General features: G+C 43.1%; 1 protein-coding gene across 12 annotated transcripts in view; it reads left to right on the top strand.

Moving 5' to 3' along the window:
• PHF21B (PHD finger protein 21B) overlaps positions 1-24,332 on the top strand; it is a 213,355-nt gene that overhangs the window by 128,520 nt on the left and 60,503 nt on the right. For 10 of the 12 annotated variants that reach the window (XR_006173857.2, XR_010598450.1, XM_042847673.2 and 7 more), the window contains one exon: positions 2,387-2,692. The exons of the other annotated variants lie outside the window; for them this stretch is intronic. Coding sequence is in view for 8 of the 10 variants with exons in the window: in XM_042847673.2 (XP_042703607.2) it covers positions 2,387-2,692 (306 nt within the window). In the remaining 2 variants the exon portion in view is untranslated. The remainder of the gene's footprint in view (positions 1-2,386; positions 2,693-24,332) is intronic. 12 annotated transcript variants of the gene reach the window in all.

The following is a 24,332-nucleotide window of genomic DNA, read 5'->3' as shown; positions in this document are numbered from 1 at the left end:
AAAGTCACCTCTTCCAAACAGGTGAGTTTAGCTTTCTGAAACTAATCTTCACTTCTACCACTCAGATACGTTTCCACATCTAGCTTCTTTTTAAACAAATAATTTCAATATGTACATCATAAGAAGAATTGTTTTGTCCACTCAGCAGAAGTTTTTGGAATAAGTTGGTTGGTTATTTCAGGTTTATGATAGTGGCAACATTCTTCCCTGCATTTACCTTTAAGGATAAAAGTAAAAACTTATCCTTAAAGGGGAATACAAATATCCCTTTAACAAGGAAAAATACAGAGGGGTCAACCATAAAAACCACTTAATGTTTGCTTTGAGTTAAAATTTAAAACAAGCAACAAAACTAATCATGTTTCAGCTATTTCTGGTGCATATATACAAATAGGCATTTTCATCAATTTATTATGAAAATAGGGTCACAAAGAAACTATTATTAATATGTCTCTCAGTGGGATGTGTGGATCATATTAGTGTGAGTAAAGAAACAGCTAAAAAAATTTAATTGTACACAATTTCTGCTTTGTATTTTCTCTATTTTTCCCCTTTGCACCAAGTTGAAAAGCAATTATTGGGTATTAAACTGTGTAAGGAAAGTATCCTTCCTGCTTTTTAACTTGCTTTTGTTTCCACTGTTGTTCCAAATACTGCATATCTTCAGTTTTGCTTGTTCTGTTGAATTGAGTCAAATACTGCATATCTTGTTTTGCTTGTTGTGTTGAATTGAGTTAGAGAAAATTTAAAGTATTTTGGTACCTTTTTAAATGCTATATGAGGAAAACAATGAATGTCCTTATGCTTATAGTGAAACTGTGTGTAGCAGTACAGTATTTGTACATTTCTGTGATGTGAAGTTTCCCATCCTGGCAATCTAAATATTGGGAACTTCTTAGGATAGACATTAAAATCCAGTTATAAAATATGACAAAAGTAAAATATAGATGCATGGGACGTATTCTGCTCTCACTTACACGACTGGAAATCCTGGCCCCATTAAAGTAAATGGCACACAGATACAGAGGCAGCTGTGGATTGAATTCAATTCAACCTCTATTTATTTCTAGGTAACAGATTTATACTGTTGTAACTGAGAGCAGAATTTTGCCCATGGTCTCCATTATGAGCTTTTAATGATATATTACATATGATATAAAATGAAACAATATTACTGCAAAGCTGAAATCTTACTCAGAAAGCTGTATCTTACTCTGAATATGAGTGATACATAATACAAGGAGATGTTTAATACAGCTAAAATGAGATAAAGATAAAAACAGGTTTGACACAAGTCTCTTGTATCCAGTACTTTGGCAACTACAAAGGCCTGAGTATGTCAGCATAACATGGAATAGTAGAAGAAAACCTGATCCAAAATAAAATAGCTATTTATAAGTTCTCAATAATACTAATACCTTTTCACAAACATGACATTTTTATATGCCTTAAATAGTAACAGGTTTTCTGGCTTTCACTAGAATGCCTGACCCCAATAGCTTGAAAAATAATGCTGGTTATTAAAAAAAAATCTTAAAGAAAATGTAAATTAAAAAAAATGAAGTGACAACACTTGGAAAGGTAAAATCTGAAGAATTGGGAAACTAAAAAGTGTAGGGTGATACTGGAAGCTATAATGTGGTTTGCAGTCTAATGAAAGATGACAGTTTGAAAAGACTGGCTAGCCCGCTCTGAAATCCTTTTATCAATTATTATTTATCACTTGTAGTGATGTAACCCCTAGTCACGAACCTTGTGTTTGGTGCTGTCGAACCACACAACCAAAACCCCTTCAGAAAGTGATTCAGGGGGAATTAAGCAACTCCCTCCCCTCCTCCCACAAACAAACAAACCCACCCCTAAAAATCCACTTTAACAGATAAAGAAATTGGTCAGACAAATAAAAAGCTACACTAAGCCAGTGCGCTGTTAACAGCAACCTGGTGAGGGTGGAGAAAATGATACTAAAGACATGGCCAGCTCTCCTTCATCCTTTAAGAAATGCTAGCGATGGTACTCGCTGGCTCTGGGTCTCTGTTCTCTCCTGGTACATAGCCCGGCTCCGGGAGCATGAGGTAGCCCAGAGGCAGAAGGCACATGCAGCCAGGCTCTCGGTGGGGCGCCCCCGGCTGGAGCAGGCGGCGGTGGCTGCTCCGGGTCAGGGCTCCGTAGGGAGGGGGCAGTGCCGCCTCTGGGCTGCTGCTGGAGCGCCTGGCAGAGCCGGGCTGGCTGCAGATGTTGCATGCGCTCGCGGCGGTGCCAGGGCACCCCTCGGCTCCTCTCCGCCCCGTGCCGGGCGGGGGCCGAGGGGCAGGGGATTGTGCCGCTGCGGGGTCAAGGCCGGTGGTGACGCTCGCGCTTTTCTCTCTCCTTCTCCCTGTGGCAGAAGCTGGCGGTGCGGAGCTGCCCCGCGGCGGTGCTGGTGGGAAGCGGGGGCAGCGGAAACACCAAGCCCGGCGGCGGGGTCCCTGCGCTTCTCAAAGCGTCCGGCGGCGGCAGCCAGAGCCAGAGCCTGGCCATCTCCGTCCTGCCGGCCAAGGCTCCCATCGCGATGGTGACCGCGCACATCAACGGGGGGCTGGGCTGCAGCGCGGCCGGCGTGGAGCCCCCGCAGAGCGCCCCCATCAACCTGCAGACCACGGCCAAGCTGGTGACCGCCCGGAGAGCGCCCGAGCTCGGCTCCCGCTCCCAGGTAGGAGTCGCAGGCGGCCCCCGCTGCGCCGCGCTCTGCCAGCTGCGGGCTCAGCCGGCTGCCTCCGCCGAGTCCGCGGGGCGGGGCGCGGGGCCAGGGGAGGGGCTGCAGCCACACTGGGGGCTCTGACTGGGGGACGAGAGGAGGGGGCGGTCGCGTAATCCTGCTGGCTGGGGAGGGCAGGGGTGACGCTGCGGGGAGAACAGGGCAGGGGTGATGCTGCAGGAGCTGTGTGACGTTGGAAGGGTGCCCTGAAATGGGGAGTGCTGCTGCTGGAGAGAGTAGGGCTTGTCTGACACAGTGTGGGTAATGGGAGGAGATGAGGGAGCATAGCAGGGCGCTGCGGCAGCTGGTCTGGTTGGTCTGAAGTGCAGAGAGAGCGGCTGTCTGACTGGTCTGAGATGAGAAGCAGGGAGGATAACACCTGACCTCTCCTTACCCATTACAATCCCAGAAATGGCTACTCTTAGAGTCTCTTGCCAGAGTGAGAGAAGAATAAAATGTGAACTAAAGAATATATCCTTCAAGAGTCAAACTATAATTGAAGGCATGTGTAAAACAAAAGCGATGTTGGAAAGTCTCAAACTCTCTGAAGTCTATGGGCTGTAGAGCATCACCCCAAATGCTGTGGAGAGAATGTCCATCACTTAGCATATTGAAACACAACAAACCTTGTTTAGTTAACTCATTAACAAGTGGCAGAGCATGTCAGTCCACCTTCGGAACTAAATCCTTCCCTTGTTTATTCTGGTACAACATCATTGACTTTAATAGTGTTAACAGGCTCTGGCAGCTCCCTGCTATCTTCCCACTGCCAGAGCCCTTCCCTGCTGCCGGAGCCTTTCATTTCACCAGGGAAAGGTTCCAGCAGCAAGGAGTCAGCAGATCCCTTCATTGCTATAAGTAGCAGTGTAGATGTGAGAAGCACTGTTTGGTTGTGTAGAGAGACTGCAGGGTCAGGTGTGTAGAGCACTCTACTTGCCTAAACTGTGTCTCACCGTTTACAACTGCTATTTATACCCATGCTAGCAGGGTATAAACACTCTACACACTGTCATAAATGTAGACGTAGCCTTTGAGTAGTGGGCTTGTGAACTGGTCACCTCTGGCAGGAGCTTGGGTTCTTAGAAGGGAAGAATCTTTCCTGATAGGATTTGTAGCAGCTGCAATAACCCCAGGGCTGCCTGCATCCCCTTTCAAAGGGAAGATTGGCCCTGCCCATTTTCCATACCAAATCCCATTGTGTTTCCCTGTTCAGAGCAGCCCCATGGATCTCAGTTCTGTGTTGACAGGGAGTGTCCACCTGCTCTCTGATCTTCCAAACCAGTATTTGTCCCATAGTTCTATATTTTTCTCCCTAGAACAATTTCATTTTAAGCTGAGGTTTGCTGTAACCAGAATAGCAATGGGAACATTGCCCTACATTTGGGACTTGCATTTGCTTCACTCTGTTTGAGTTCTTGCAAAATGGCCTTCACTGTACAAAGTTTCTTACAACTTTAGTTTTATGATTCTGCATTTCTGATTGTGTCAAAAATGTACAGTGCAATAGCAAGGCCATGTAGCACTCAGGAGATACACTGAATACTGTAGTGTTTACAATCCTTTGAATAAAATATAGTTGACAGGCATGAATAAGACCAGTTACAAATATTAAAAATGAATATATAAAAATGTAAATTACCTTTGGACCTTGGTTAGTGTGAATGATTGCCACTTCTCTAACAGAATTAAATTGTTCTACAATTCTTTTTTTCTCCAGTCAAGAAAAACCTATAAAAAAGTCTATTCTTGTTTTACATGCAGAAATTTTGAGTCTGTTCCAGAATAGGAATTTCAGATCAATAGCAATAACACACACCTTAGTTACCAATGGTAGAGCCTCACTTGAGGGTGTCACTATTGGCAGAGTAACCAATGGCTACTTCCTTTTTTTTAATGACTCTTGAAAAGCAGATTTTCTTTTGAAATGTATAAAGATTGTGAGCTGGGGTATAATGACAGCCTTCTGCTGTTTGGGTTAGGGAGGCACGCTGATAGGAGTAAATGAGATTACTGGCACAGTGCAGTTTTTCCCTCTGTGTCTGCAAAGTGCGGGAAAGGGCAAGGGCACGAAATGTAATGGTCTGAGTTTCTGAACATTGGTTTCTGCTGGAAAGCATTTAAGGGGATCAGCGTGCATGCATGGTCATCTCAAATGGTATCTAAAAGGGATGAAATGCTAAATGAAACTCAGCAGAAAAAAATGGGGCATAAAACGATAAGGGGACCCCTTTCAACCTAGACATACAACTTTTAAATAGGATTAAATATAAGTATGTTCATTATAGCATGTCCATTTGAACTGCCATGTGTCAGCACTTCCATCATAGGCTGTGGTTTTCCCAATATATTTTAAAGTGATTTAGAGACATTATTGATTGTCAGGGAAATGAAATATACTTAAAAACCGTCTAGATAAATATGTGCACAATCACCTTTAAAGAATTCTTTAGACTAGAAATTTAGCATACAATTTATTCCAAAGTAATGGGGGGGCATATAAGTATCATAAATTTTAGAGTAAGCCCCCCAATTTGTTCATTTTTATTTCTGTTTCCTAGTCTTGCCTCCACTTTCGGATTGAGAGCAGGGGCTGGGCTTTGCTGATGAGGTTTGAGGCACAGTAGATAGAAAGCTGATAGTGTCCCATCTGTTGTGGTGGAACACTGCATCAAATAACAGAAAATTCCTCCTCTGCCACCTCCTCTAAACAGCCAAGTTTTAGGCCAGAGGGGATCACAACAGCTAATGTGGGAGAAGCATAAAAACTGTTGGCTGATGGGAGAACAGGAGGAGCAGACAGCTCTTGGGGTCGCAAGCGCTGCAAGTGGAGGGAGGGAAAAATACAATTGGACAAATCACCCAGCCACTTCTTAAGAACCACTGAGAGAGGTGGGGGAAAAGATCTTCTGAGTAGCCCTGTCATTAAATTTGCTGCCAGAATTAGCTCTTGCCCTGGCAATATAGGCTGTATGCTCCCCATGCACCTATTGTAACTCCCAAGGGTAGCGAGAATTAGAGAAGTTGGCTGCAGGAACGTTCAGCCACTGCCCTAAGGAGCTGGCTCTTCACAGCAGTCCCAGCCTAAGGCTGCCCACCACTCTGCACAGTGCTTGGGGAACATCCCAGCAAGACAATAGATCTCATCCCTCCACACAGTATTAGTGTCTACAAACACAGTTGCTGACACACTGTCATGGCTGATTGCCCACTCTGGCATTTCGAGTGCAGAAGGTGGGGGCCCGCAAAGATTCTAAAAATTACAGGTAATACTGGCCACTCCAGGCTTGTATTAAACTCCCAAGGTTACAGCTTCTCTCTGACCTTAGATGAGTAGATGCTGCCACCACCCAAGTGCAAAAACCCTTTTGAGAACCCAGGAAGGCGCACTTGGGAATTCCTTCCTGTGCGGTACCCTCAAGCCCTTTCGCGCACCACCCTTCCTTCCCCCCGGAAAAGCTGAGAAAGATAACAAAAGAAACCAGCTGTTGCCACCAGCTAATTAAACAAAATGTGCACAAAGCTCTTAAGACACAAAACTCCAGTCCTGTTCTTAAAAAAAAAAAAAAGGTAAATTTTATTTGAAAAAAAAAATACATCTGAAAACTCAGGCTATTGCTAGATTTAAAAAGAGCAAATACAAAAATTAAGAATAAAGAATAGCTTTCATGAGGTCCAGCTTAAAAGTTACAAGCAAAACAAAAACACCTGGGGTTAGCACAGAGGAGTCCACAAGCCATAAAGAAATAAAAGAGATAAACCTAATCGCGTCTTCCTAGACATTTCCCGATCTACTTATATATCTGGGGTTTCAAATGAGTAGTTTCTAGGTATGATCTGATGATTTTTCATACCTGGCCCAAGCTCCTACAGCATAGTTCCAGCCCTGTCTCTGCTCTCCGGGAGAATAACACAGACAGACAAGGGAAAGTTTTTTCCCCACTTTAAAGAAGTTCTAGGCTTCCTATTGGCTCTTTTGGTTAGATGCCCACTCACTTCCTTTTACCTATGGCCCTTTTAACCCTTTACAGTTAAAGCAAGTAGAGAACAGCTACTAACAGGGATTTTATAGCTAACTGGCTGGCTGGGTGTCCATAAAAGGGAGCTACTCCCTCCCCCTTCATTTCTCTCTCTCTCTCTCTCTCTCTCTCACACACACACACACACACACCACCACCACCACCACCACCACCACCACGACGTGGGTTCATGGCAATCCGCACAATGTAGATCTACCAGGCATCTTAGTCCTGACCCTGCAAGATCTCCTTCTGTTCCACTCTGAGTTGTTTTCTTCAGCAGAATCTGTCAATCATGTTAAAGTCATATAGCACGGATCATTGTTCATAGTTTAATTAAATGAGACCATCAAATTGTCAGATGTTTCTAAGGGCTAAATTTGAACTCCATTTTCCAGAGGTGAAAATCTGATACACTAACACACTGTGTCACCTGACTTTGTCTTAACTTTGAATTTTCATGCTTTTCTCACTAGTTTGTTGTACGACCTTAGGTCATATTGTATTCTTGTTTGGGGTTTAGATAGGCATACCACTGTCTAGTTTGTTCAGAAAAATGGGGCTTGTGTTTGTGTAGGTGGATGTTCATACACACTTTATAGGTGTGAGTTTATGGCATCTATGTGAAAATTTGGCCCCCAAACTTGAAGAACTTAGTTCTGCATGTGCAAGCCATTTGCTATGTGTGGGCTAACTTTTAGAATAATTTATTCAGCAATAGGAAGTAATTTTTAAAATGATTATTATTTCTTAAGTCAGCTTTAATACAGGTCAAATGCTGTTAGGTATATTGTTTGATGCATACTAATGAAATTGATGGTATTGTAAGGAACATCCGTTGGTGCTAAATGTCTGCTAAGAAGCATTTGGTCAGATTAAGAAAGTATGTTTATGTGCTAATCATGTAAAAGCATGTACTGTAATACAAATGACTTTTTTATGATTATAACAACACTGTGGGATGCTGTGCCCATGAAACTCTTCATACAGTTGCCCTTTGTTTCTTTGAAATGTAGGTGGACATCTTAGGTGGAGGAATTTGGGGAGGAGAGAGGGAAGACATGCACTTCCTGATAGGGCCCCAAACCCTGCATGCGATTCCATGTGGGCAGGCCCCAGTGACTAGACAGAGCTCCACATGGGCTCAGGAGTTGTTTTTTGTGCACAGTTACTCACAGTGTTGGGGCCTACATTTTTAATTGTCCTAGGGTGAATTTTGACTTGGGTGAAAAGTGGCAGCTGCTATATACTTTACTCTCTAGGGTCAAGTAGACCCAGATCCAAAAAGGGACTGCCTTAGGCTTTGAGATGCTGAGGGCTTGTCTACACTTACCAAGGGATCGAAGCGCGGCCATCAATGCATCAACAGTCGATTTAGTCTAGTGAATACCCGCTAAATCGACCACAGATCGCTCTCTCATCAACTCCTGTACTCCACCAGATTGAGAAGAGTAAGGGGAGTTGATGGGAGAACGTCTCCCGTCGACATCACATAGTGTGGACCCCGCGGTAAGTAGATCTAAGATATGTCAACTTGAGTTATGCTATTCACATAACTCAAATTGCATAGCTTAGATCGACCTTTCCCTTTAGTGTAGACAAGGCCTGAGTGTCACACCTAGAGAACCACAGGAACAAAACTATGATCCACAAAGCCTGGGCTCCCCTATACAATGACTGTGGAGAGATAAGCACCTCAGAATGTGATCCACAAAGCCAGTATGCTAGGAGGGAGCTGCCTAAGCTAGCCCTTGGGAGATGCTGACAAGAGGGATGTGAGCTAGTCCTGCGCCTCTCTTGGAGTTCGGACAGCAGGAAGATTTCTATGTCTGATTCTGATCCTTGAACCAGGAAAGGTGGAGGATAGGGGCTTGAATGGAGGGTCTCCCATGTTTTGGATGAGTACTGTAGCCACTTGGCTAAAGTTTATAAGGGAGAGCCTCCTCCTCCTCCTCCTGTGAATTCGCCTAAGGGGGACAATCCAGTAGTTGGCCTCTGAGCATCCCTGCCGGATTGGACCCCTGCACATGATTTAGGCAGTTATACACCAGTCTCCCTTGGTATGTGAATAACTCTGTGACTTAGATGGGTGATAGGGATCTGGGTGCCTAGGGTGAGGCAACAGTGCGCATGGTCAGAGCCAGAATTTAGATGCCTAGAGAACTTTTGCTATAAAACTTAGGCACCAGAGTGAGTTTAGATACCTACAGGGTTAGGAGACAGCCAAGTAGGAGTTTGATGGGTTGCAGTGGAGCCTAAATATGAGAATTAGGTACATAAATACCTTTGTGGATCACACCATTATTCCGTAATCTAGCAGAGTTTAGGGATAATAAGTGATTTTCTCACTCTTCAGAATAAAAATAATCCTAGAGGAGTGTGATATTTTTCTGCTTTAGCAACGCAACAGAAAAAGACGCTATACTGCTTCACTCCAGTTGCATTACAGATTAGTAATAACATCATCATGGGGAAGTTATTTGGGTTTTGCAGTGTCTGAAGGGAGTAATTTTAATCTTTTTTTGAAAATGAATTTGATGAAAGATGGTGGATTGAGCGCTCTAGAGATAAGTTTCTTTCTCCCCCACACAAGCTTCTCCACTCTGTTCTCTTTACCTCCACTGTGATTGGAAACCCACCTATTGGCATAAGCCAGTAGTTCAATCTTCTTGCCCTTTACACTGTTATGATTATTTATTATTTCTATTACAGAAGTACCTAGAGGCTCCAACTGAGATTTATCTAAGTTATATGGCCAATGTATACCTTACTTATATAGCACCCATCACTACAGTATCTGAGCACCTCACAATCTTTAAGGGATTATTCATTACCAAACTCTATTACTATTATATCCCTGTTTCACAGCAGCACAGAGAGATTAGTTGTCTTGCATGAGGTCACACAGGAAGTTTAGGGCAACACAGGGAATTGAACCCAGCTCTCCTGAGTCCCCAGCTATCAACCTAACCACAGGAACCGTTCTTCCTCTCTGGATCCTATTGTGTTGGAGATACAAAATACATAGTTGGAGACAGTTACTGCACCAACGAACTTACAATCTAAATAGAGACGGCAAGGTGGGATGGGAAATGGAGGCACTGACAGGTGAAGTGACTTGCCCAAGGTCATACAACAGAGCCAGATCTCATGAATCCCAGTCCTATGCCCTGTCTGTTGGACTATGCTGATTCTATCTGCTGAGGCTGCCCACAAGGTGCTTGTTGTGTTGTGGACACCATTGTCCATTAGGAACAAGACTTTGGCACTGAAATAATTTCATAGTAGAAACCCAACAGGTATCCACTGGAAAGATGACTGGTCAATACTGATCAGGACTGGATTCCAATCATAGAATCATAGAAGATTAGGGTTGGAAGAGACCTCAGAAGGTCATCTAGTCCAGCTCCCTGCTCAAGCAGGACCAACCCCAATTAAGTCATCCCAGCCAGGGCTTTGTCAAGCCGGGCTTTAAAAACATCTAAGGATGGAGTTTCCACCACATAAGAACATAAGAAAGGCTCTACTGGGTCAGACCAAAGGTCCATGTAGCCCAGTATCCTGTCTTCCGACAGTGGCCAGTGCCAAGTACCCCAGAGGAAATGAACAGAACAGGTAATCATCAAGTGATCCATCCCCGATCGTGCATTCCCAGCTTCTGGCAAACAGAGGCTAGGGACATCATTCCTGCCCATCTTGGCTAATAGCCATTGATGGACCTATCCTCCATGAATTTATCTAGTTCTTTTTTGAAGCCTGTTATGGTCTTGGTTTTCACAACATCCTCTGGCAAGGAGTTCCACAGGTTGACTGTGCATTGTGTGAAGAAATGCTTCCTTTTATTTATTTTAAACCTGCTACCTATTAATTTCATTTGGTGACCCCTAGTTCTTGTGATATGAGAAGTACTAAACAACACTTCCTTATCTACTTTCTCTATACCAGTCATGATTTTATAGACCTCAATCATATCTCCCCTTAGCTGTCTCTTTTCCAAGCTGAAAAGTCTCAGTTTTATTAATCTCTCTTCATACGGAAGCCTTTCTATACCCCTAATCATTTTTGTTGCCCTTTTCTGAACCTTTTCCAATTCCAATATATATTTTTTGAGATGAGGCGACCACATCTGCACACAGTAATCAGGATGTGGGTGTACCATGGATTTATATAGAGGAATGTAATATTTTCTGTCCCATTATCTATCTCTTTCTTAATTATTCCCAGCATTCTGTTCACTTTTTTGACTGTCGCTGCACACTGAGTGTATGTTTTCAAAGAACTATCCACAATTACTCCAAGATCTCTTTCTTGAGTGGTAACAGCTAATTTAGAACCCATCATTTTATATGTATGGTTAGGATTATGCTTTCCAATGTGCATTACTTTGCATTTATCAACATTAAATTTCATCTGCCATTTTGTTGCCCAGTCACCCAGTTTTGAGAGATCCTTTTGTAGCTCTTCGCAGTCTGCCTGGGGCTTAACTATCTTTAGTAATTTTATATCATCCGCAAATTTTGGTACCTCACTGTTTACCCCTTTTCCCAGATCATTTATGAATATGTTGAATAGGACTAGTCCCAGAACAGATCCCTGGGGACACCACTATTTACCGCTCTCCATTCTGAAAACTGACCATTTATACCTACCCTTTGTTTCCTATCTTTTAACCAGTTACCAATCCATGACAGCACCTTCCCTCTTATCCCGTGGCAGCTTACTTTTGTAAGAGCCTTTGGTGAGGGACCTTGTCAAAGGCTTTCTGAAAATCTAAGTACACTATATCCACCAGATCCCCTTGGTCCACATGCTTGTTGACCTCCTCAAAGAATTGTAGTAGATAGGTGAGGCATGATTTCCCTTTACTAAAACCATGTTGACTCTTTCTCAACAAATTATGTTCATCTATATTTTTGACAATATTGTTCTTTATTATAGTTTCAACCAGTTTGCCCAGTACTGAAGTCAGGCTTACAGGCCTATAATTGCTGGGATCACCTCTGGAGCCCTTTTTAAAAATTGGCGTCACATTAGCTATCCTCCAGTCATCTGGTACAGAAGCTGATTTAAATGATAGGTTACAGACTATGTTAATAGTTCTGCAATTTCCTATTTGAGTTCCTTCAAAACTCTTGGGTGCATACCATCTGGTCCTGGTGACTTATTGCTGTTTAATTTATCAATTTGTTCCAAAACCTCCTCTAATGATACCTCAATCTGGGACAGTTCCTCAGATCTGTCACCTAAAAAGAATGGCTCAGGTTTGTGACTCTCCCTCACATCCTCAGCCATGAAGACTGATGCAAAAAATTCATTTAGTTTCTCTGCAATGGCCTTATCATTCTTCAGTGCTCCTTTAGCATCTCAATCGTCCAGTGGCCCCACTGGTTGTTTAGCAGGCTTCCTGCTACTGATATACTTTAAAAAATAATTGCTATTACTTTTTGAGTCTTTGGATAACTGCTCCTCAAATTCTTTTTTGGCCTTTCTAATTGTATTTTTACACTTCATTTGCCAGTGTTTATGCTCCTTTCTATTTTCCTCATTAGGATTTAACTTCCACTTTTTAAAGGATGCCTTTTTGCCTCTCACTGCTTCTTTTACTTTGTTGTTTAGCCATGGTGGCTCTTTTTTGGTTCTCTTACTACGTTTTTTAATTTGGGGTTGTTGTATCCCAGGGGTCGGCAATGTTGGCACGCGGCTCGCCAGGGTAAGCACCCTGGTGGGCCGGGCCAGTTTTATTTACCTGCTGACGTGGCAGGTTCGGCCGATCGCGGCCCCCACTGGCCGCGGTTCGCCGTCCTGGGCCAATGGAGGCGACGAGAAGCGGCGCGGGCGAGCGATGTGCTGGCTGCGGCTTCTCACCGCCCCCATTGGCCCAGGACGGCGAACCGCTGCCAGTGGGGGCCGCGATCGGCCGAACCTGCCGCGTCAGCAGGTAAATAAAACTGGCCCGGCCCGCCAGGGTGCTTACCCTGGTGAGCTGCGTGCCAATGTTGCCGACCCCTGTTGTATTCACTAGGCAAAGTATTAACAACTTCAACAGAACTGTATTTACAGTGAAAGTCTCTTCTCCAAGCTGTAGCTGCACACTCTGTAACTCTCCCAGCCTCCTCAACTCCTCCCCCCTCCTTCCTGTTTCCTTCCTTTCAGACTCCCAACAGCCAGTGCTCCCAGTTCTAATAATTACAAGCAGCATCTAAACACCACATTCCCTCCTCTCCTAAGAAACTTTCCAAATTAAAATAAACGTTGTTCTAATCCCAGGAACAAATATGAAACAAGACACTATACTGTTGGCAGGAATATTATACTGAAAACACTGTAGATACTACATAACATAGTCTAGTCCAGGCAGGTGGTCGTCTGAGTCTGACAGCCGTCTCTCAAGCCCCAGTTCCAGTGCAATGTCTTGTTGTGTTGGTTCTACTTTGAAGTCATCCAATGCAGACTGGGTATTGGCTTAATCTCCTCTTGGTGCATAGGCAGGTGGAAGATAAGAAGCATTCCATACCCGCCCATCAGAAAGTAGATAGGTGTAAGGTCCCTTCTTCTCTATGATTTTAAGAGGAGCTGTGAATTTATGGTCCCCTTTGCGTAAGATTCCAGGTTTTCGTATTCTAACAAAGGAACCACACTCAAACTTTGGTTCCTTAGCACCCCGCCGTTTGTTTGTGAAAGCCTTAGACTTTGCTTGGTTCTATTCAACTGTCTTTCTCACATCATCCTTGTTTGGGGCATCAGGTCGTGCTTTTAACAATCCAGCAATGTTCAGTTTAGTAGTCATCTGTTTCCCATGAAGTAACTCTGCGGGTGATCTTTGCGTTGTGGCATGTCGTGTAGCCCGGTATGCTTGCAAGAAATCAATAGTGAAGGGTATCCACAATCGCCCTTCCAGTTTAGCTGTTTGCAAACTCTCTTTCAAACTTCTGTTAAACCGTTGGATTTCTCCATTGGCTTGAGGGTAATAGGGACGACCTCCTGTGTAAAATGTTCCTCTCTGCTAGAAAAGTTTCAAACTCCAGGGAAGTAAATTGACTACCGTTATCTGAAACCAGTTCTTTGGGGTTACCTTCCAGGCTAAAAATTGAAGAGAGAAACTTAATTACTGTAGCTGAAGAAATTTGCGATGTAAACCCTACCTCAGGCCATTTGCTGAAATAGTCTATTAAAGTGATGGCATAACGACAGTCAATTGGAGCAGTGTCAAAGGGTCCTACAAAGTCAATCGCCACTTTTTCCCATGCAGATTCAGGAAGAGGAACAGGCTGTAATGGAGGGTTACATGTCACTGCTGTCTTATCATGCATTTGGCAAGTGACACAGGATTTTATGAGTGCTTCAGTTTGAGAGTCCATCCCTGGCCACCAATACAGATCCCATAGTCATTGTTTGGTTCTGACAATTCCTTGATGAGTATCGTGTGCCAGGTGTATGAGTTTTGACTGTAATTCTTCTGGCACAAGTAGCCGGTGTGTACCTCGTAGCACACAGCCATTGAGCAAAGAAAGTTCATCCCGAACTCTAAAATAAGGCAGCAAAACTGGGTCAAGGTTTTTAGGGTTACTGGGCCATCTGTCAGAAATTCCCGTAGTTTTTGTTGAATTGGACATGCTGAACAAGCAGCTTGAAATTGTTCTCTTGTAACTGCAGTAAGAGTGCTTGTAATAAGCGCAACTACTACATCCTCATCCTCTGGTGGACCATCTGGTGAAGGCAAAGGCAGGCGAGAAAGGCAATCAGCTACCACATTTTCGTTTGCAGGCTTATATTCCAGTTCATAATTGAAAGAGAGTAGTCTGCAGGCCATCTAGCAATACGATATCCTGCTCTTCCCAGTCCTTTCGTGGTGAGCAACGTCGTCAAAGGGCTGTGGTCTGTGCGCAACTTGAACGTGCGGCCCCACAGGTAAGTTCTCCATTTTTCAGTAGCCCAGACACAAGCAAGTGCTTCTTTTTCAACTGTAGAATATTTTCTCTCAGCATTACTTAGTGTCCTTGAAGCAAATGCAACAGTCCTCTCAGTGTTGTCCTCATGAAGTTGTGTGAGGACAGCCCCAAGTCCATAATCAGAAGCATCAGTAGTTACAATTGTGGGCAATGCGGGACTGAATAATGCAAATACTGGATTATGTACAATCAAGTCTTTCACCCTTTCGAAACTAACTTGTGCATCCGTTGTCCACACTAAGGTTGAACTTCTCCGTAGTAATTCTCGTAACGGTTCAATGACAGAAGCATAATTGGGAATGAATTTTGCATACCAGGAGGTAAAACCCAAGAAGGAACGTAAAGTTTGCAATTCTGTTGGAGGAGGAGCATTTGAAATTGCCTGGATATGATCTGGATCAGGTTTTAGTCCAGCCTGTGAAATTGTATGCCCCAGAAAGGAGAGTTCAGTTTGTCTAAATTTGCATTTGGACCTATTGAGCTTGAGGCCTGCTTTGCTGATGCAGTTTTGTACAGACTGCAGGTTATTGTCATGCTCCTCAGCAGTATTTCCAAACACAATAATATCATCCAAATAGCACTGAACTCCATATTGATTCTTCAGAATCAATGACATCATTTTTTGAAAGGCACTTGGGGCTGATGCGAGACCGTATGGAACACGTTTAAAATGAAATAGTCCCTCATGTGTAATAAATGCTGTGAGGTCTCTGCTATCTTCATGCAACATAACCTGGTGGTATGCGCTCTGCAAATCAAGAATAGAAAACATCTTTGCTCCACGGAGTTCTGCAAATACTTCCTCTATGTGAGGAAGAGGATGGCTGTCAATCACAATAGCTTTATTTGGCGCCCTTAAGTCCACACAAAGGCGAATGTCTCCACCCTTCTTCTGCATCACTACTATAGGTGAAACCCATTCCGAGGAGTTAATCTCTTCAATAATGTCCTTTTGAACAAGTTTTCTAAGTTCCTCTGAAACAGCTTCCCTGACTGAAAATGGTAAGCGCCGTAATTTCTGTCGTACAGGCAACACATAATTCCGCATTTTAACTTTATGCAGAAACCCATAAGCACAGCCGAGTTTCTCCTCAACCTGGAGTTGGGTCCCAGCTGAAACTGGTGTGTGTACCGCAAGAGTGCTTTGCTGAGGAAGATCAATTCGTCCATTAACTACCCTGAGATTTAAAGCAGCTAATAAATCTCTGCCAAGGATAGCAGTGCCTTTGTGGACAATGTAGAACTCCACAGTTACACAGCGATCACCAAAAGTAACTGTTGCTGACGGGCAGCCATGTACTGGAATATAGTTTTTCAAATAGCACACCAAGTGAAGTTTGGGTTCAGTAAGAGGCACATCCTTAAAGTAACGCAAATAGATGGAATCAGGTAGTATAGATACTGCTGAGCCAGTGTCCAACATTAGCTGAATAGAGTGTGATTTGCCTGAGGGTATGGCAGAAACATTTACAGTGCACTTTATCTGTTCTGGAATATGTGCAGTAGTGATTTTGTTTACACTCAGCACAGTAACATCTGGTATTGTAACTGCATGCACCTATTGATTAAACTGGCTACTGCGACATACTTTAGCAAAATGCCCAATCTTTTTGCAATGATTGCACTGAGCTACTTTTGCTAGACATCCTGTGTAGCCTGTAAGATGTTGTGGGGATCCACAGTGAAAGCATGCTTTTACTGTATTTTGCATTTGCTGATTCAGTGGCTTTTCATTAGTTTTCCTTTTGCAATTCTTTGTCTGCACTGATAGTGAACTTTTCGGCAAAGGAGTCACAGCCTGGACTGGGCCTCCTGTACCCTGGCTCGTTATTTTGGCTTCAGCTGTAGCTGACTCAATCTGAGTAGCAATGGTTATTGCTTTTTCTAGTGTAAGTTGTGGTTCTAGAAGTAAGCGTTCTCTTACATGAAGCATTGTTGTTTTCTCAATGACCTGGTCTCTAATCATCTCATCTGCCATATTCCCAAAGTCACAAGTTACAATCAGACTCCTCAGGGAAGCCATATACTGCATTATAGTCTCCCCTGGTTTCTGCTCACGCTGGCGAAATCTGTAGCAATTAGCTACTACATTCACTTTTGTCACAAAAAAGTTCTTTAATGCAGTGAGTGCAGTCTCATATTTATCATCTGCAAGGGGAAAAGTGTAAAATATACACTGCCCTTCTGCTCCAAGGCAGTGGATTAGCAGAGCACGCTTTCTTACTTCAGAAATCTCTGTAGCACTGATTGCAAGCAGATAAGTCTCAAACATACGGATCCAGGCAGTAAAAGCAATTGGAGGCTCACCTGGGCTTTGCAGAAAGGGTGCAGGTGGGTTCAGAGGCAGAAGATCCATCCTCGTCACCAAGATGTGGTATCCACTAGGCAAAGTATTAACAACTTCAACAGAACTTTATTTACAGTGCAAGTCTCTTCTCCAAGCTGTAGCTGCACACTCTGTAACTCTCCCAGCCTCCTCAACTCCTCCCCCCTCCTTCCTGTTTCCTGTCCTTTCAGACTCCCAACAGCCAGTGCTCCCAGTTCTAATAATTACAAGCAGCATCTGAACACCACAGGGGTATACATTTAAATTGAGCTTCTATTATGGTGTCTTTAAAAAGTTTCCACACAGCTTGCAGAGATTTCACTTTTGGCACTGTACCCTTTAATTTCAGTTTAACTAACCTCCTCATTTTTGTGTAGTTCCCCTTTCTTAGGGTTACCATACGTCCGGTTTTTCCCTGACATGTCCGGCTTTTCGGCAATCAAACCCCCGTCCGGGGGGAATTGCGAAAAAGCCGAACATGTCCGGGAAAATGCCGGCCGGGCACTTCCCCTCCCGCGGCTGCTCTGCTCCTCCCCTGACTCTTCGGCTCTGTTTAAGAGCCGAGCTGCCCGAGCGCTATGGGCTTCAGGCAGCCCCCTCGCCTCCGGACCCCAGCCACCGGCCGGGCACTTCCCCTCCCGGGCTCCGGCGGCGCAGGATAGCGCTCGGGCAGCTCGGCTCTTAAACAGAGCCGAAGAGTCAGGGGAGGAGTAGAGCCTCCGGCCGCGGCGGCTCTGCTCCTCCCCTGACTCTTCAGCTCTGTTTAAGAGCCGAGCGCTACGGGCTTTGGGCAGCCCCCATACCTCCGGACCCTGAGCCGCCGGAGCCTGGGAGGGGAAGTGCCCTGCGGGGGTGCAGGGTCCGGAGGCATAGGGGCTGCCCGAAGCCCAAGCGCTACCGGCTTCACGGTTTGCCGGGCAGCCTCCAGACTCTGCGCCCCCGGCTGGGCGCTTCCCCTCCTGGGCTCCAGCTGTGCTGCGGAAGCGCCGGCCGGGGGTGCAGGGTCTGGGGGCTGCCCGGCAAACCGTGAAGCCGGTAGCGCTCAGGCAGCCCTTTTCGCGTGGCTGGGAGTGGGAGGGAGGAGGGGGCGGAGTTGGGACGGGGCTGGGGGGTGGGAAATGGGCGGGGCCAGGGCCCCGTGGAGGCTCCTCTTTTTTTATTTGTTAACTATGGTAACCCTACCTTTCTGAAATTAAATGCTGCAGTGTTGGGCCGCTGTGGTGTTTTTCCTGCCACTGGGATATTAAATTTAATTATATTATGGTCACTATTACCAAGCGGTCCAGCTATATTCACCTCTTGTACTAGATCCTGTGCTCCACTTAGGACTAAATCAAGAATTCCCTCTACTCTGGTGGGTTCCAGGATCAGCTGCTCCAAGAAGCACATTTAAGATGTCAAGAAACTTTATCTCTGCATCCCGTCCTGAGGTGACATGTACCCAGTCAATATGGGGATAATTGAAATCCCCCATTATTATTATTGAGTTTTTTATTTTGATAGCCTCTCTAATCTGCCTGAGAATTTCACAGTCACTATCACCATCCTGGTCAGGTGGTCGGTAATATAGCCCTACTGCTCTGATATAGATTGATTCATTTACGATTTTTACTTCATTTGATTCTACGCTTTCTTTCACATATAATGCCAAACCCCAACCAACACGACCTGTTCTGTCCTTCCGATATATTTTGTACCCTGATATTACTGTATCCCATTCAGGGCCGGCTCTAGGATTTTTGCCGCCGCAAGCAAAATCAATTTTGGCCGCCCCCCCCCTTTTTTTCTTACTCTACCTCCCGGCCCCGCCAACTCCGCCCCTTCCCGAAATCCCCAGCCCTGCCTCCTCCCCCCAGGCTCTCAAGCCTAGGAGGGAGGGTGAGCAGCGGCGCGCGAATCAGCGACCGCTCGGAGTCTCCCCCTCCCTCCCAGGCTCTCAAGCCTGGGAGGGAGGGCGAGCAGCGGAGGTGAGCTAGGGCGGCCAGGGCACATTTTTAGGGGCGGCAGGAGCGGCATTCTGGCGCCGGCCATGCCGCCTCTAAAAATGTGCCGCCCCAAGCACCAGCTTGTTTTGCTGGTGCCTAGAGCCGGCCCTGATCCCATTGATTATCCTCATTCCACCAAGTTTTTGTGATGCCTATTATATCAATATCCTCATTTAATACGAGGCACTCTTGTTCACCCATTTTATTATTTAGACTTCTAGCATTGGTATATAAGCACTTTAAAAACTTGTCTCCTTTTAGCTGTCTGCCATTACACAATGTAATTGAATGGGACTCTTTTATTTGACTGTTTCTGATCAGACCCTGCCTGTATTTTATCATTTTCCATCCTCTCGTCCTCACTAGGACATAGAGATTCTCTGTTTATAGATCCACTCCTAAGGGATGTCCGAACCACCTCCCTAGGTAACGCATTCCAGTGCTTCATCACCCTCCTAGTGAAATAGTTTTTCCTAATATCCAATCTAGACTTCCCCTACTGCAACTTGAGACCATTGCTCCTTGTTCTGTCATCTGCCACCACTGAGAACAGCCTAGTTCCATCCTCTTTGGAACCTCCCTTCAGGTAGTTGTCCTAGAATGGAAAGATTCAATATCGCATCTTTTGTCTCTTGTGTCAACAGTCACCTTGATAATTTTAATGCAAAGGTGTTCCCATGTCATGTTTAAGGAGCATTATAGTAAATATGAGGGGGATGGGGAGAAATTACCCAATGAAACAAATGAAAAAGAATGTTTGTTGTGATTTTGATCTTAAACCCTATTGAACCAGGACAAAATTCCATAACTCCAGAATTCCAATTCCTTCCCCAATGTCTTAACGGAAAGCTGAAAAGAGCATGGTGATTTAAGAAAAATGGATTATAGAGTACTTATGTCTGATTCTGCCTACATTCACACCAGCATAAATGCAGATTAATCTGGTGAGGTCAATGGATTTACTTATATGGACCCGAGGACAGAATTTGGCCCCACATCTCTGATTTATACTGTATAATGAAATGACACTTTAAAATATGTATTTTTACTATATAGCATAAGATTATATCCTTCAAGTTAATTAAACCAGTCAGCAATGCTAGTTGCTGTGGATAGGATATTTAAATGTCAGATTCAGAATAATCACTTTTGCTTCTTGACTATAATGGTTTCCTTTTAAATACCCCAGACAGGCCTATCTGGTGAAGATATCCAAGGTGTATGGCCTTATGCTTTTCCCAGTCTGCATTTGAAAGGAAGGAGGGGGGTCAGGGATGCATTTACATAGCCCTTGGAAAACCACATCCTACAGTCTTTACTCAGGTAAAACTTCTATTGACATCAAGGACTGAATAAAGACTGATTAGGCCCAATGCTGCATTCCATACACAGCGGCAATTCCCAGTGAAGTCAGTGGGACTTCCATGCACAGGGCATGCAGGATTGGACTCAGATTGTAACCAGAGAGAGCTGTTTTAAGCTACAAATATCTTGAGTAAGAAAATGTAGGTGAGAAATGAGCAAATTTTCTTAGGTGTGTTCTTCCCAGGAAGTGTGTATGGTGTGTGTGTATATATATACACACACAAACTTTGTATATATATATACAAAGTTCTTTTGCTCAAATGCTTTGAGTTTATAGCTCATTATTGTTTTGAAAACCCCCACAGAGAGCTTTGCTTTGCTTTAGAAAACCAAAAAATGCTCTAAAAAATAGTCATATACTGTAGCTGTTTCAGTGTAATTGGAGGCTCTCTGTGCCTTGTGTAAATTACCAGGCAAGCATTCTTGAAAATATCAAAATTTTCAAGTTAGTTCTATTTAAAACTGTGGCGCAAGAATGGAAGGGGATGGGTAGAATATTTGAGAACCGTGTGGTTCTTGGTTGAAGTGCAGTTTGTAATAATGCGAGATGATCAGGGAAAAAATAATCTCTTAGGTTTTCTAAATTACAGGATACATAAAAACATCCACTTATCCTACATGCACTATTACTTTAATAAAGGCACCACTTTAGGAAATGAAAGGCTTTGGAATACAGCCAACTGTCTTAGTTCTATTTATTGTCAAAAGGTGGATTTTTTTATTATCTGTGGAGGTTGTGGGGCAGTTGAATGATTCATGTGAACTTGAATGCATGACTTCAGGCATATATTATTGGACTGCAGACTATTTATTCATCATCTTTCAGGGATGCCAATGTTCATATTGAAAACACAAACATGATAAAATTTCCTATAGCTCTTAGAATTGCTTTGCTATGTAAAGCACTGGCATGGGTATGGTTGTAAAGTACTACATTCTAACTGTATACTTGAGTGTATATTTAAATTAATTGGAAAACTATACCAGAAAATACTGCTCTTAAATTATTTTATATAAAAATAGCAGAGAGAGAGAGAGAGAGATTGTATATTGTAAATACACAGTGCTGATGAATACTCAAGTAGTTTATGGAAATATCTTAGAAGTCATTCCTGACAGTAATAAAGGCAGCAATTTGATTTCATCTGTGTATAATAAACTGGTTTCACATCGCAGTAAAAGTGGTGGTGATGTTATATTAATATTCATTAGCACTTACTGATGTTAGTTTAGTTATTTTTTCTTTATATCACAACCATTTTATAAACTCAATTTAAATTGCTACACAATAACCAATTAAAAATGTGTGTGTATGAGAGAATATCTGTCTATACAGATACAGAGTATGTGAGTGAACACACACACACATGCATACACACACACATGCATACACATACACACACACACACACACACACACACGTGCATACTGGAGCCAGATCCTCACCTGGTGAGAATCAGCAAAATTCCATTGATTGTAGCAGAGCTGCACACCAGTTTACACCACAAGAGGATTAGCCCACTGCATATATTCACCCACGAGGATTCTGTTGGTGTCTATGTAAGGATTATTTTCATGGGTTGCCTGCTGTTTAATAATATATTTTTCTATTTGTTGTTTCTATTTATCCTACATTCAGTGTCTCTTGAGGAAGAGGGATTACGTATTACTTAGTTTCAGTGTCTTTTGTGATGTGGGCAGGGTTTCTGCTTCGCTGGCCAATGTGAGTTGCAGAGACTGAACTGATATCAAATGTAACCATCCTAATTCGTCCAACTTTTTAAAAGAATCAATGACGAGTCAAATGTATTTCATTTTGGGTCTGTGAAAAGGAGAGTGTTAGTAAGCAGCTGTGTGCTTTCTTATACTTGCATACCTGTTGTCTATAAAATTCCAATAATGGGGGGGAAGGACTATCTACTAATTAATTACTTTTTATCCTGGGTCTGTTCCTGTTACCTAACCGTGTGGCATTGTGTTTACCTGCTTTACTTTGGGGCTTGATCTTGCTCCCATTTAAATCACTCCTGTGCAGAGAGCAATCTTTAGGCCTATGTACCATTTAAATGGCACTTAAACCCTGAAGATGCAAAGGCTTGTACTGGCCCTTTTGAACTGAGGTGAATTTCACCCTAATTGAATTAGTATTTTATAAAAATTGAAATTCCCCCTTTAAATATGTGTTAGGTACCATGTAATGTAAAGCAAATAAAAATTCTTCTTGAACTCCTTACAAACAGGCTTCAGTATCAGGTTTTTCAGTAAATGAGGCCAAATTCTGCAGTCCTAAATTGAGCATAACTCCCAGCTCCCTTTGATGTCAATGGAAATTAGACTTGATGAAGGACTGCAGAATTTCCCCTTGAAATAAGTGTGAGTTTTACCACTGACTTCAGGGGGACCAGGATCAGGAAGATAGGCTGCAATCCAGCAAAGCACTTAATCACGTGTTTAACTTCAAGTGTGTGAGTGGGTCTGCTGATTTCAGTGTGATTAATCATGTGCTTAAAATTAAAGGAATGCTTAAAGGCTTTGCTGTACTGAGATTTAGTCTCTCAGGTTATCCTAGTTTAGAGCCAGTTATGGAAAATCTTGCCTAAAGTGCTGATTTGGGACCTAATTCTTTCCCCCACTGGAAAGGAGTAAATGCCATTGACACCAATGGGAGCTATTTATTTTTGGTGAGGGGAGAATCAAAAACTCGATTATTATTTTGGGGATTGCTTATCTGTTTGTTGTTAAGACCATAGCTAATTAAACATAGGTGAATAACTAGATCAACCTAAATTAAATGAGCACTGAAACAAATTATTTACTTTCCTTTATAGAAAGAGAGGTAATGGCTCTTACCCCTTATGTTATCTCAACTTTAAACATGTGAGTGGTCTCATTGAAGTCAATGTGTCTACTCATGTGCTTAAAGTTAAACACATGCTTAATTGTTTTGCGGGTCTGGGGCCTGTGTCCTTGAAGTGCATAGATAATCAAATGATCCTTTTCATTCTTTGGCCAAATGTTGCCTTTGGAGCTTTGCCCATTGAAGGCAAGAATCTAGCTCTGTATTCAAATTTTGAATCCTTCTTTATCTTAGGATTCATAGACCACAAGACATTAAAACATACCAACTTATTTTATAAGACATGAAGTTAATGGAAACAATTTGTTTTTCTTAGCAAGATCCTTATTAAACAACTTTTTCTGTAACTTCTTTTTGCTCAGCCTATTTCTTGTGTTTGTTTTTGTTAAACAAAACCACAACCCAGTGTCTGTATCATGAAAATTTGCATCCATGGTGATGGATTGTGATATTACAAACACTTGGTTGTTGTATTACTCATTGAATCAAGCAACAGGAGGAGATTGGTTATATTGGAGACCGCTTTAATTTTAAATGCAAGATCACTGAACTAGCAATGATTGAAAAGATGATGCCAAAGACTACATAGTAGTTGATAGGTAACATGTATTTTCTAAAGTTTGCTGCGTTTTATTTTCTAAAGTTTGCTGAAGTGTGGCAGTGGTGATTTAAATTCTCTTTACCTGCACTCTTACTATCCCTTAGTTATGTAAAAAAACACTTAATCTAATGTTATCTGCATTTCTCTTTCAAGAATCAATACATTCATTAGACAAAAAGGAAAGAAACATAAAAAAGACAGCTATTCTAGCATAATAGTGATGAGCAGGCTGTAGAAGTTTGGCAGGGATGCTGGAAGGCAAAGTTTTAGAAGACCGTAGGCTATAATCAATTAGAGATTGCCCAGTTAGAATCCCACTACTCTGTCCAATGATCTAACAGATTCTAATTCATAATGTAACATTTCTGCATTTACCTTCTCTTGTACCCCTCTTTTCAAAATACATAGCAGTGTCAAAAGTTGAAATAATTTGTATTCCATCAAACTGCATAACTTTTAATATTTTATGTTAGCCATTGGCAGGAAGTCAGAAACT

This window comes from Chrysemys picta, chromosome 1, assembly GCF_011386835.1.
Source record: "Chrysemys picta bellii isolate R12L10 chromosome 1, ASM1138683v2, whole genome shotgun sequence".
NCBI classification, from domain to species: Eukaryota; Metazoa; Chordata; order Testudines; family Emydidae; genus Chrysemys; species Chrysemys picta.
The sequence above is the reverse complement of the archived record's forward strand: the minus strand, read 5'-3'. Positions and strand labels throughout refer to the sequence as shown.